This window comes from Papaver somniferum, chromosome 7, assembly GCF_003573695.1.
Source record: "Papaver somniferum cultivar HN1 chromosome 7, ASM357369v1, whole genome shotgun sequence".
NCBI classification, from domain to species: domain Eukaryota; kingdom Viridiplantae; phylum Streptophyta; class Magnoliopsida; order Ranunculales; family Papaveraceae; genus Papaver; species Papaver somniferum.
Window position 1 is genome coordinate 263,676,823 of NC_039364.1, and position 13,076 is coordinate 263,689,898.

General features: G+C 39.7%; 1 protein-coding gene across 1 annotated transcript; it reads right to left on the minus strand.

Annotated features, from left to right (window-relative positions):
• Positions 1-1,463: 1,463 nt before the first annotated feature.
• LOC113296497 lies at positions 1,464-3,490 on the minus strand. Its single transcript, XM_026544801.1, has 7 exons — positions 3,386-3,490; positions 2,862-3,287; positions 2,639-2,738; positions 2,123-2,417; positions 1,876-1,969; positions 1,605-1,678; positions 1,464-1,521 (listed from the first exon to the last, which is right to left on the minus strand). Exons 1-7 carry the CDS (start codon positions 3,488-3,490, stop codon positions 1,464-1,466), a joined length of 1,152 nt encoding a protein of 383 aa, XP_026400586.1.
• Between the last annotated feature and the right edge of the window lie 9,586 nt (positions 3,491-13,076).

A 13,076-nucleotide genomic window follows, 5' to 3' on the forward strand; every position in this document is an offset into this window, starting at 1 on the left:
ATGTGCCACATTTAGTTAGATTGCGACACGTGGCTAGACTAAAATTGGACGGCCATAGATGAAGTGGTTATATTTACTGAAATGGATGTTTCTTTTTCTAAAATGACCAGCATGTCCTGTTAAATAGGATTGCGACACGTGGCTATTCTTTTAGTTGGACGGCTGGAGATTTGGTTGTTATATTTACAACAATGGGTTTTTTTTTTCTAAGAGAATGACCACCGTGTCCTACAATCTAGGATTGCAACACGTGTCGCATGAGTTCAAATCAACGGCTACAGATTTCGACCGTTTTAAATCCGACCGTTATTACAACGGTCGGTTTCTTGTCTCGCCTGACTTATATAAATGGGGAATTTTCACAACCTTAAATCACTATATTGGTTTTTTTTCCTTCAAAATGTCTGCTAGCTCAAGTGAGAAAATGAAAATGGTAAGAGCAATTTCAAGATTTTTTCAAAGAAGAACATAGTTAAGGGGTGAGTACATATCCATCTTACTTTAATTTTTACTTAATTTGCAGGAATGTGAGATGTGCAACGAAAATAATCATCAATCAATTTATTGTCCTTGGATCTACAGTAGGTGTAAATTAGTTCCTTGTAATGGTATTCGGAAACTTTTAAAGGTCAAAGAAGGTGCTAATTCAGGGAAGAAATTCTTCTCTTGCTCTAATCCTATGTGTCCATACTTCGAATGGTTTGATGATGCTATTAAAACCATGACACCTCAGTACAAAGGAGGTTGTAAAGCTTGTGTCGGTGATCACAAATTTGCTGATTGTCCTTGGTCATATATTCCTTGTATCAACCCCAAATGCAATTCAACTAAGGTGAGGATGTTAAACATAGCTCAAACATCATGGAATTATGGTATTGGCTACCTAAAATGCAAAAAATGTGAAGATTTCCAATGGGTGTCTGATGCTATCTTTGTGGAAAAACAAAAGCAATCTTATAATTCTGAAGATCAAATTTGTGCACAGTTTAAAGACAAAGTGAAGGTAAAGTGCAGAATTAGAAGTTAATGTATGTAAACAAAAGCAATGTAACAAAATATTGTCAACATTTATAAAACAGAACTGAGTACTACTATCTTAGATATTACTGATATTTAGAGTTAGGATTTCTAACCCTTTTTGATGGTGGCTCAGAAATGTTGATTGTTTGGCTAGAAATATTAACAGTACCATGATAAGTCTGGTTAAAACAGGCAGATGAAGGTGTAGAAGAAGTAGATGGATGTGTTACCTTCCTTTTGGTTGCAGTGGAGGAGGATGTTGTTGATTTCTTTGATGCAGATGTTGATGCAGTTTTTCCTTTCGACAATGGTGGTACCTCAGCTGCTTTTTTGATGCAGATGATGTTGCTTTCTTTGATGCTGATGTTGATGCAGTATTTGGTGCAAACAAGGCCTTCCTCATCTTCTTTGTTGGTGCAGCAGTAATACAGAACTCTTCCCCATTAACAGAACACTCCATTCTCACTCCTTTCTTCTTGGGGTTGGATCCAACTGGAGGACCTTGACAGGTTAGAATGTTATGATCAATACCTTTACATACACTGCACTTTGTTACTCTTTTGCGCGGCTTGTTCTTCTCATACCAGGACTTCTTTCTTTTGACACAAGGTCTTCCCTTATCTCTCAATCTGTGTGGATGTATAATCTTGATACCAGTCTGCAAAAGAAAATAGATTAGGGTTAGTATACTTTAAATGCACAGATCTAGAGAATAATGAAAAAATAATAATACAATAAAGTAAAAGGACAAAAGTAGATAATATTATTAATTGGAAAGATTCTCAAGACAAGAATACTTGAAAACATACAATGGAAAAAGTTAAAGCATTTGAAAGAAATTTATGGTTATCAAACCTTATTGGGATACTCATCAATGTCTCCCAATGGTGTTATTGACCATGAGTAGGTGGTCCTATAGTAGTCTACTGTGTAGTATTTACTGCAGTACCTGCACACATAATTGATCCAATCACTCATCATACATTTATTGCATAACCACATTCAACTATTTAGGTGTAGTAAATTTACTCACTTGGACTAATCAGGATTCAATTTAAACAATGCAACTACACCATGTATGCAGGGGAACTTCCTCAATTACCATTGTCGACATGTACAAGATTTTTCTTCCACCCGAACAACAAACACTTTGCTAGTAGCTTTGTTAGTAACCTCATACACTTTGCGCTCTATAGAAGGATCACATTCGTAGTTACCTCTAAGATCACACATCACCTTAATGATATCTTTCCCAGCAGGAACAAGGTCACCAGCTTGCCAAGTTGCAGCAAGCTTTCTTCTATTTGAAAACAGCACCATCACCAAATGTGTGTACATATCGATCAATTGAGTGAGAGGCTTGTCTCTAAATTTCAGGGCCATGTTATTAAAACTTTCTGAAAAGTTAGAGTAGATGTGCTCACAAGCAACATCATGAGGAAACCATGACCTTGCCCAAGACTTAGGCTCTGCATCAATCAGGTATTGATATGCAGCTGAACTTATCTATGCAATTTCTTGCATGGCCTCCTAGAAAATAAGTGTCTAAGTTAATTCATTTAATGCAATAAGGCTTGACTGAAAGAATGAACATTCATTATAACCAAACATTTCTTACCTCCCAGTGATGATACTTGTATGCCTTTGCAGCCTGCCAAAGAAGGTGTGTGAGTCTTGGATTTCTGAATCCCTTGGTTAAGAAATTCTTGTATAAATGTCTGGAAAGAAAAAAAGGGCAAACATTAATCATTTCCAAAAGAAAGGGCAAACATTAATCAATTCCAAAACAAAATCTACCTTAGGCAGTATCTATGATTTGCCAAAGGAAACAATCTTTTTACTGATTCAAGAATGCCCTTCATTCTATCAGAAATAAAGGTTAGTCCATGCATATCAGGTATCCTTTTTCTCAATTCTTTTAACATCATAAACCAATTTTCTTCAGTTTCACTCATACAAATCATCACACATATAGGAAATACCCCATTCTGGCCATCTATACCAACTGCTGAAAGCATCACACCACCTAGCTTACCATTCAGGTGAGCTCCATCTAAGCCAATAACCAATCTACAACCATGAAGAAAGCCTTTGATCTGTGCATCATAGGCCACAATGACACTCTCAAACCTGTTATCTTGACCCTCTTTGGACCAACTAAAATGACCAATGCTATTTGGGTTCAATGAAGTAGCATCTGTGACCAATTGTGGTGCTTTTGTGTAAGAACTCTCAAATGTTCCATTCCTTTCTGCTAGCACCAATTTCTGTGTACACACAAAAAAAAAAATTAGCATTTCCAACATACCACAAGGTAATCAAATAAACAAACACAAGGGAATCAAAAGAATCATCAAAATCATACCCTTGCATTATTAGCAACCCATTTTGGTATGTCAGTTTGCAACCGAGGTCTAATGATCTTGTTAGCTATATCAGCTGCCTTGTCCACTGGTGAAGCAACATCCATTGTCTTCAACAAATACTTGGATACAAAATTTTGCATTGCATTTCCTGCTGTAGTCTTCATTCGGATTCTTACAGGTGTGTTATGTGTTGCATTCTCTAACTGTGACTGTTGGATCGTCTTCATCTGGTAACTTTCTTGCATTCACCATCCAAGCACAATTTTGGGTATCCTTGTAAGTACAATAAGAATAGTGTCTCTTCTTATCTGCTTTCTTCACCTTAAAATCCCTATGTTTCAACACTGCATATTCCCTTAAATGATCCTTGTATTCTTGCATGTTTCCAAAAGCCATTCCACTACTTATTTCACCAGGTAAAACCTCAGGAACATCTTCATTTATCATTTCTAGACGCCGTGGTTCTTTTAAATGCTCACCAAAATCTTTTTGCCACTTAGCTTCTTCCTCTTGAGTGACATCATATCTGGGAACTTCTTCATCTGGAGTAGCATTTAATGGTGCACTCTGCTCTTCATAAAACCCACCTACATTGAAATCTTCATTACAATCATCAGTCTCATTATCAATATCTATACCTCTAACACACATAGAAACCCAATCCTCATAATTGTACTTTTCTTGTGTTTCTTCATCTTCACTTTCCTCTTCACTTTCATCTCCACTTACCTCTTCCTCATTATGTTCCTCAAACAAAAAATCAGGCCTATCATTAGGATGACATCCATCTGATTGTAGATTAGGTAAATTCACCTGGTCATCATCTTCATTCCCCTGTACTTGGTTTTCTGCAACAGATGCTTGTGTAGCATTAACTTGGGCTTCATGCACTGGGTTTTCTGCAACAGATGCTTGTGTAGCATTAACTTGGGCTTCATGCACTGGGTTTTCTGCAACAGATGCTTCTGTAGAAACAACTGGGTCTTCATGCACAAAATCAAGTCTTGTTGGTCTCATATCACTTAGCCCACTAACACTAGCAGTCTTATTAAGTCTTGGACTCCTCCTAACCTCAACCCTTTTACTAACAATTTTCTTCTTCACTGGACTCATAAAATTAGTCATACCACTTACCCCACTAACACTAGCAGTATCCCTAACAAAACCCCAATGTCTAATTGTAGGAATAATTATAGTGAACCACAGTCTTACCAAATTGTCTTTATCTAGTTTCCCTTTATTCCAAAATGAAATAAACATCTCATCTGATTCACACTTATCATATGGATTCCCATCATCATCATTAAATAAAAAAATTTCTAGTGTAGAATTCATACCCTGTTCATTCACCAACCTGCTCTTTAGCATAGCCATGAAAGCTTCTCCACTGGTACCAGCTTTACAAACAAAACAATAAAGGTCCTTAAACCTCTGTCCTATATCAGAAATCTAGAAATTCCTATCCTCACTACCCATTCTGAAATATTTAACAAAAATGAAACAATAATCAGTTATCTAAACCAAGTAATACACACATACACTACAACACTTTCAAATAATGAAAAGAGGAAGAGGAAGCAATTTTGTATCCAACACTTTCAAGTTAATATGCAAATTGAAATCAAGTAAAGACTACAACACAATCAAGGAGTAATTATTAGTTAAAGATATGCAAGTCGAAAAATGAATGATGCAGCAGCAAGTAACAAACATTACTGATCCACAACAGCAACAACAACCACATCAATGGATACATCCAATGCAATATCCTGGTGGTGCTGCAACAATGGAGATCCCTCATCAGATGATACCTCAACATTATCCGACTCATTTTATGGGGTTCCCTCATCAACAACAGCAACAACATATTGAAGAATTTTTTTCTTCTTCAGAAGAGAATCAATTTGGAATGATGACATTCATTATTTGATGGATAAGAATCATGTTCACACTTAACCAAAATTCACAACTGAAATTCTCACGCACAGAACATGACTAAAAATGGAAAACCCCCTAAATAATCTGCTAAAAATTCAATAACCCAAAATTATAATTCTAATTTCTGGTTATTCAAACCCTAATTATATTTATTGAAACCCTAAATTTGATTCACTAAAACCCAATTTCTGGTTATTCAAACCCTAATTAGATTTATTGAAACCCTAAATTTGATTCACTAAAACCCAATTTTGTTTCTCTGAAACCTAATCGCAGTTAACAGTTTCAAAAGGTTTCGAAAACCCTAAATCGTAAAACAAAATTAGGTTAAAAGTTACCTGTTCTTCACTGGGTTAAGAAACGCGATTCTTATCTTCTCCGTCTCATCTATCTTCTCGATCTGCAATTTCACTATTCTTCCCCGTCTTCAATGTCTCTCGATCTCTCTCTGTCTCTCGGTCGCTCTTTGTCTCTCTGTATCGATCTGGTATTTTGGTTTCACGTGTAAACAAACACGTCTTTTAGTTGAAGATAAGAATTGAATAATTCGTACGAACCACACGTGTGGTACAGGTGTCCCAGCCCACGTGTCAGCCAGAGTCCACGTGTCCATCACATTCCACGTGTCGCCAGATTAGATTGCACGCGTGTCACACGTTTGGAGTGCACACGTGTTATGAATTTATTAGCACACATGTGACATCATGTCGGGCGGTATATCTGTACAAGGGAAAAAAGACATTTCACAGCACAGTTGACCGGTCAGAAGTTATCAAAATGCCCCATTTTGACTATTATAGGTAAAAGTAACGGAATTGGGCATTTTGATCTTTTGCCTAACGTCTGGGGCATTTTCACAACCTTGTAGTCCAAATTGGGGCATTTTGCCGCTTAACCCGTTAAATTAATATCGCAATACTGATGAGTGCCAAATAATGTATATATTTATCCCTTTTTGTTGGCATTTTAACTCATCTTTTGTGCATTAATTCTACATTTTATCCCATATTCTGTATTTTCATTGTTTTCAAGAATAAATATTTTTCTTACTTAATTTTGCATTTTTAGGTAATAAATAAAGTCTGGATGAATTGCGGAGCGGAATAGAGCAGAAAAGTAGTGAAAAGCCGGGAGGAATTACGCAAGGAAGCCGCAAAGAATGGAGCGCACGTCCAAAAAGCTGGAAGTGGGCTCAAGAAGAAGAAAGTTGTTCTTAAAGAAGAAGTGGGCTCAAGGTTTTCCAAGCCCAAACTCATTTCCCAAACCCATATTCTATACCCAAAAGCCTAAAACCCAAATCCATACCCGCTTGCGTCTTCAGCCGTCAGATCAGTTCTCAGAAGCATCCGACGGTCGCTCCCTTGCTGTGCATCGAAGTTTGATATCTCCGTCTTACACTACAGTACCTAACTCCATCAAGTACCGTTCGTTTCGTTGTATCTCTTCATCCGACGGTCGCTCATCGCCTGCCTCCGCATCGCCGTCAGATCCACCTACCATCTTCCCATCCATCGGTCCAGCTTCGCGAAACATCAAAATCCTCTACACCTGCTCAACACCCTAGTACCCGAACCCTACACCCATTAGCCAAACACACCCTTCTCCAAAATCCATCGAATCCATCTTCTTCCCCTCTCCTGCAACAGTGACCCTTCCCCCAAATCACTCCACCATCTTCTCCCCCAAATCACTCCACCATCCTTTCCCCAAATCATTCAACCATCACCATAACCTCCACCATCACCCGACAGAACAAACCCCCAAACAATCCCCCTAAACCTAGCTGTTTTATCCTCTCTCACCAACTGTCCTAGGTGAGGTTGATAAAACATCTCGATTTAGGGAAATTAATGGTAGCAGAAGATTCAGGAGGGAGCATAAGGACGATTCAAAGCATGGGTGCTCGATTTCAAGGCTCAATTTTCAACAAATTAGGTAACCCTAATTTCTGATTTTTGGGAAAAGGGGGAAGAACCCTAATTTTAATCTGTGGGTATAAATATGTACTGTTGGGTTGTGTTATAGACGATCTCTGGGCTAGCCAGTGAACAATTTATTGAATCAATTCTCAATTTCCCAATTTCTGTTTAGCAACAGTTGAATGTGTGTTTCTTGTATGTATGTTGCATTTGAATTTAGTCTGTTGGATGAATGCTTTGGTTATACTCATGTCTAGCATGAGCTAATTCACTGCAACTAGGGCTCTGATGAAGCCTAGTGCACTGTTGGATGATGCATGGTTAGGATAGTATTCTTATTGCCTGTTTGCTTGAGCAATGAGAAGTACTCAGTGCTCTGGCATGCCTGTGATTGATTGTGCTGTCAAAAGACAATCAATTCTAGGGGCATATCAGTGAGCAAGCTGATTTTCATCTCATTCTAGATGTATGCATAGGAACTCCAACTAAACCTAGATTGCATTGCTTGATTAGGGCACAAGGTGGATTCAATTGCCTTAGTTACTTCACACAATTCTGCATTTTGCTCTTTGTCAGTCACTATTACTCAATACCCTTGCCTTAGGCTGCTGCCTTTGTTTCACTTCTACTCTAGAAACTTGTCACTGTCACTATAGTCACTGCCATTAGCTCACTGTGAACTTAGCTAGGAAGACTTCTTGTATGCTCCTCTCCCTGTGGACAAACCCCCACTCATCACTATATTATAAATCTTGACCTTGTATACTTGCAAGCTTCTGTGTGTCTTTGCTTGTCACACCAAGTTTTTGGCGCCGCTGCCGGGGAGTGGTATTGCCACTGCTGAGTTCCATTAGCATCTCTGCCTTGCAATCATTGCAGGCCTGCTTCACTATCATTGCAACCCTCTGCTTGCAATCATTGCAGCAGATCATTGCACACTTGCCTGACTATCTTTGCAGGGTTGGCCTGACTATCTTGGCTGACTATCTTTGCACTCTGTGATCATTGCAGGTACCACCTTGGCTGTGCTGCTGCTGCTGGTGCCTTCTTTGCCAAAGCCTGCTGCTGCTGTTGCTGCTGCTACTGCTGCTGTTGCTGCTGCTGCTGTTGCTGCTGCCAAGCTGTGCTGTGCTGTTGCTGCCAAGCCAAAGCCTGCTGCTGCCAACTGAAGCTGTCAACTGGGCTCGCCCATTTCTGTTGCTGCCGGGCTTGTGCACCCTCTGCTGCTGGGCTCTGTTCCAACCTTTGTTGCTGGGCTTGAACCAACTGAGCTGGGCTTAGTAATCTCAATTTCACTGGGCTTGCAACTTCTGCTCCTGGGCTTGCCTTTTCTGCTGGGCTTCGCTGCAGATTCTGCTGGGCTTCGCTGCAGATTCTGCTGGGCTTCGCTGCAGATTCTGCTGGGCCTGTGTTGCTGAGTCACTTCAACTGTTGCTGGGCTTGAGCGTGAGCTGCTTAGGACGATCATAAAGCCCAACTGGGCTGTGCAACTAAAAGGGGACTAAAAGCCTATTTTTGGGCTTCCCTCCAAAAAACAAGTAAGCCTAACCCATGAGTTAACCCACTTGGGCCTCATTTAAATAAAAATTCGGGCTTGTAATAATTAATTTAATTATTTATTTGGGATTGTAATAATTTTTATTTTCTTTTTCTTTTTTATTTGGGACTGTAATTATTTTTTTTGTTTTCTTTTATTTTTCTTTTATTTTTCTTTTATTTTTCTTTTATTTTTCTTTTATGGGCTTGTCTTAATTATTATTATTGTTTTTATTTTCTTTTATGAGTTGTGCTAATTTATGCTAGGTTTAGTTCAAAATTTTTTCCAAAGCCCAATTTTAAACCAAAAACAAAACCCTTCTTTAAACCAAACCCATTCAAAACCAAATCTTCATAACCCTTGTGGGCCAAATTGTTTCCGATTGCTCTGTCTGACCAACATGTTAGTTAAGGTACCTACTAGGACATGATTGTGACCTACAGAGACCAGACAAACAGACTTGTTAGAATTAACCCAGACGAACCTATCGAAATTCTAAGTTCTGAGGGAGACAGTCCAGATCAACCAGAAACAATGGGAGAACCCCGTACCCTCAAGGATTATATGTACCCAACTAGAGCCAGTCAACCTTCTTGTATTTGCTGCCCGAGGCTAATGGCCATTATGAGCTGAAATCAAGCACAATACAGATGCTTCCTATTTTTAGAGGTGTTGAGAATGAAAACCCGTACCACCACGTGAGAGAATTCGAGGAAATTTGTGGAACTCTGCGTTTCACTCAAATGACCGACGAAACCCTGAAGTTAAGGCTTTTTCCTTTCTCCCTGAAAGATAAGGCAAAGGCCTGGCTCTATGCTTTACAGCCTCAATCCATCATGACATGGGATGACCTCATAAAGGAGTTTTTCAAAAAGTTTTTCCCGAACCACAAGACTGCGACAATTCGTCAAAGTCTGAATAGCTTTGTGCAATTAGAAGGTGAGACCTTAGCTAGATACCTGGAGAGATTCAATGAATTATTGCTCCAATGTCCCCATCATGGTTTTGAAAAATGGAGACTTGTGCAAATTTTGTATGAAGGTCTAGATGTGTCCACCCGAACAACGGTTGAGTCGATGTGTAATGGTCTATTCGTAGATAAAACTGCTGACGCGTCTTGGGACTTCTTGATTGAAGTAGCTGAAAAGACGCAACAGTGGGAATCCATCCGTGAAACCAGAAAGACTACATCCGAAGCAAAGGCTTTTAGGATTGAAGCGGATTTTGAGGGAAGAGCAAACATGGCATCAATAGTTAGGAGATTAGAAGAGTTAGAACTACATAAAAATTCAAAACCTTCCACCACTACTCTCCGAGAACATGTCGCTTCGTCTGTTTGTGCTGCTTGTAACGACCCCAACCATCAATTCCAAAATTGTCCAGATTTGCTTGCAGTCCAGGAGTCTAGGCTTGAACAGGCACATGCCATGTTTCAAAAACCAGAGCATAACCCTTATTCACAGACCTACAATCCAGGATGGAGAAACCACCCTAACTTTTCATGGTCAAAAGGACCCACTCAAGGAGGACCATCTCAACCCAATCAGAGCTATCAAAACAATCAGGGATATCAGAACAATCAAGGTTATCAACACCCGAGAAACCCTCAACAATCAAACTCTCAACAACAATCATATCCTCAACACAATACCGACAAGAGATTATCCACCCTAGAGGAAATGTTCCAGAGTTTGATGCAAAGTCAGAAAAATCTAGATCAAAAGATGGATCAAATGTGTGAGAGAGAAAAGGGTAAACTTCCGAGCCAACCCCAACAAAATCCAAAGAGGATATTTCAAACAGGCACAACATCCTGCACTGAAACCTCACCCGATCAAATCCATGCCATTACCACCCTCCGAAGTGGTAAAGTCATCGAGAACAACGTGGGCGAACCTAATGAATCTGATACAAATTCCACGCTGTCTCCACAACCCCAGAAAACCAAAGAATCTGAGCAAGTTGGAAAATCTGACAATTCTACTGCTGTGAATGTCCCTTTGCCAACTCATCTCCTGTTGCCCCATTTCCTCAAAGATTGATCTATCAACAGAAAAGTACCCATTACAATGAGATGTTAGATCTGTTCAAGAGAGTCAACATCAACATTCCTTTTCTTGAAGCAATCAAGCAAATCCCTGCTTATGCCAAATTCCTCAAAGACTTGTGTACTCAAAAGCGCAAGCTCAATGTGCAAAAACGTGCTTTCTTAGCTGAGCAGGTGAGTTCCATCATTCTGAACAAAACTCCACCCAAGTTTAGGGATCCAGGATGTCCAACAATTTCTTGCACTATAGGAGAACACACGGTCAATAAAGCGTTATTAGACCTAGGTGCAAGTGTTAACCTACTGCCATATTCTGTTTATGAGCAGTTAGGTCTTGGGGAGTTGAAACCAACATCTATCACTCTACAACTGGCAGACCGATCTGTCAAGATTCCTCGTGGAGTGGTCGAAGATGTTTTGATCAAGGTTGACAAATTCTATTTTCCCGTAGACTTCATTGTCTTAGACACTCAACCTGTACAAAACCCAGACTGTCACATTCCTGTCATCTTAGGACGTCCTTTCTTGGCTACGTCCAACGCGATCATCATAATGTCGGAATGGAGTGTTAAACTGTCTTTTGGTAACATGACGGTAGAATTGAATGTGTTCGATATTAGTCAACAACCTGTGAATCTTGATGATGATGATGTGCATGAAGTTAATATGATTGAAGGATTAATGCAAGATTCGTTGACTAACATTCTATCCGTCGACCCTTTCAAGCATGTATGGAGAACTTTAACCCTGATTCCTATGATGATGCATACTGTAGTGACGTCCTATCTCTGCTCGAATCTGTACCTCAAATGGACGTCACTGAAAGGAAATATGAAGTGGAACCACCCTACTCTCTGATTCCAAGCTTATTCCATCCATTGTTGAGCCACCCAAGCTTGAATTGAAAACATTGCCTAGTACGTTGAAGTACGCATTCCTAGGTTCTTCTGATACTTTACCTGTCATTATTTCATCATGTTTAGACACGGAACAGGAAAGTAAGCTTTTAGAAGTACTTAAGGAACACAAAGAGGCCTTAGGATGGACCATCTCAGATCTCAAAGGAATTAGTCCCACCATTTGCATGCACCACATTAACCTTGAAGAGAATGCCAAACCATCGAGGGAAATGCAAAGGAGACTTAATCCTAACATGAGAGATGTAGTCAAAGGAGAGATCCTGAAACTACTTGATGCGGGTATCATATACCCAATTCCCGATAGCAAATGGGTTAGTCCCATTCAAGTTGTGCCTAAGAAGTCAGGCATTACTGTGTTCAGAACGACAAGAATGAATTAGTCCCTACTCGTACAACCACAGGATGGCGAGTATGCATCGACTACAGGAAGTTGAACACAGTAACAAGGAAGGATCACTTCCCGCTCCCTTTCATTGACCAAATGCTAGAACGTGTGTCTGGACACAGTCACTACTGTTTTCTAGATGGCTTTTCCGGTTATAACCAAATTCACATTGCTCCGGAAGATCAGGAAAAAACTACATTCACGTGTCCATTTGGGACGTTTGCTTATAGACGTATGCCCTTCGGGTTGTGTAATGCACCTGCTACTTTTCAGCGTTGCATGATGAGCATTTTTTCTGACATGATAGATAGTTTTCTCGAGATCTTTATGGATGATTTCTCTGTTTTTGGTTCCTCGTTTGACGAATGTTTGAAGCATCTTGCCCTCGTGATATCCAGATGTAAAGAAAAGAACCTTGTTCTAAATTGGGAAAAATGCCATTTTATGGTGAATTCAGGAATAGTTCTAGGACACATCATCTCAGAAAAGGAATTGAAGTGGATAAAGCTAAAGTTGACCTCATTCAACATCTACCACAACCTTGCTCTGTGAAGGAGATCAGATCATTTCTAGGTCATGCTGGTTTTTACCGGCGATTCATCAAAGATTTCAGCAAAATCTCCAGACCTCTGTGCAGTCTTCTCTCCAAAGATGTTGCCTTCAATTTCGATGCTGCTTGTGTGAAGGCATGGGAGGAATTAAAAACCCTTCTCACCACCGCTCCTATAGTCCGACCACCCGATTGGAAGCTTCCGTTCGAACTTATGTGTGATGCCTCTGATTATGCTGTTGGTGCTGTTTTAGGACAGCGAGTTGATAGACTACCATATGTGATATACTATGCTAGCAAAACCCTTAATGATGCCCAACTCAATTATTCAACTACCGAGAAGGAATTGCTTGCCGTCGTTTTCGCATTAGACAAGTTTAGATCTTATCTGATA

Excerpts from the sequence above, each read along its gene's own strand:
- LOC113296497 (XM_026544801.1), bottom strand. The coding sequence starts at position 3,490 with ATGGATGTTGCTTCACCAGTGGACAAGGCAGCTGATATAGCTAACAAG. Across the intron at positions 3,288-3,385 it reads GGGTTGCTAATAATGCAAGG|AAATTGGTGCTAGCAGAAAG; the intron begins GTATGATTTTGA and ends GTGTGTACACAG. Across the intron at positions 1,679-1,875 it reads TTGATGAGTATCCCAATAAG|ACTGGTATCAAGATTATACA; the intron begins GTTTGATAACCA and ends TTTCTTTTGCAG.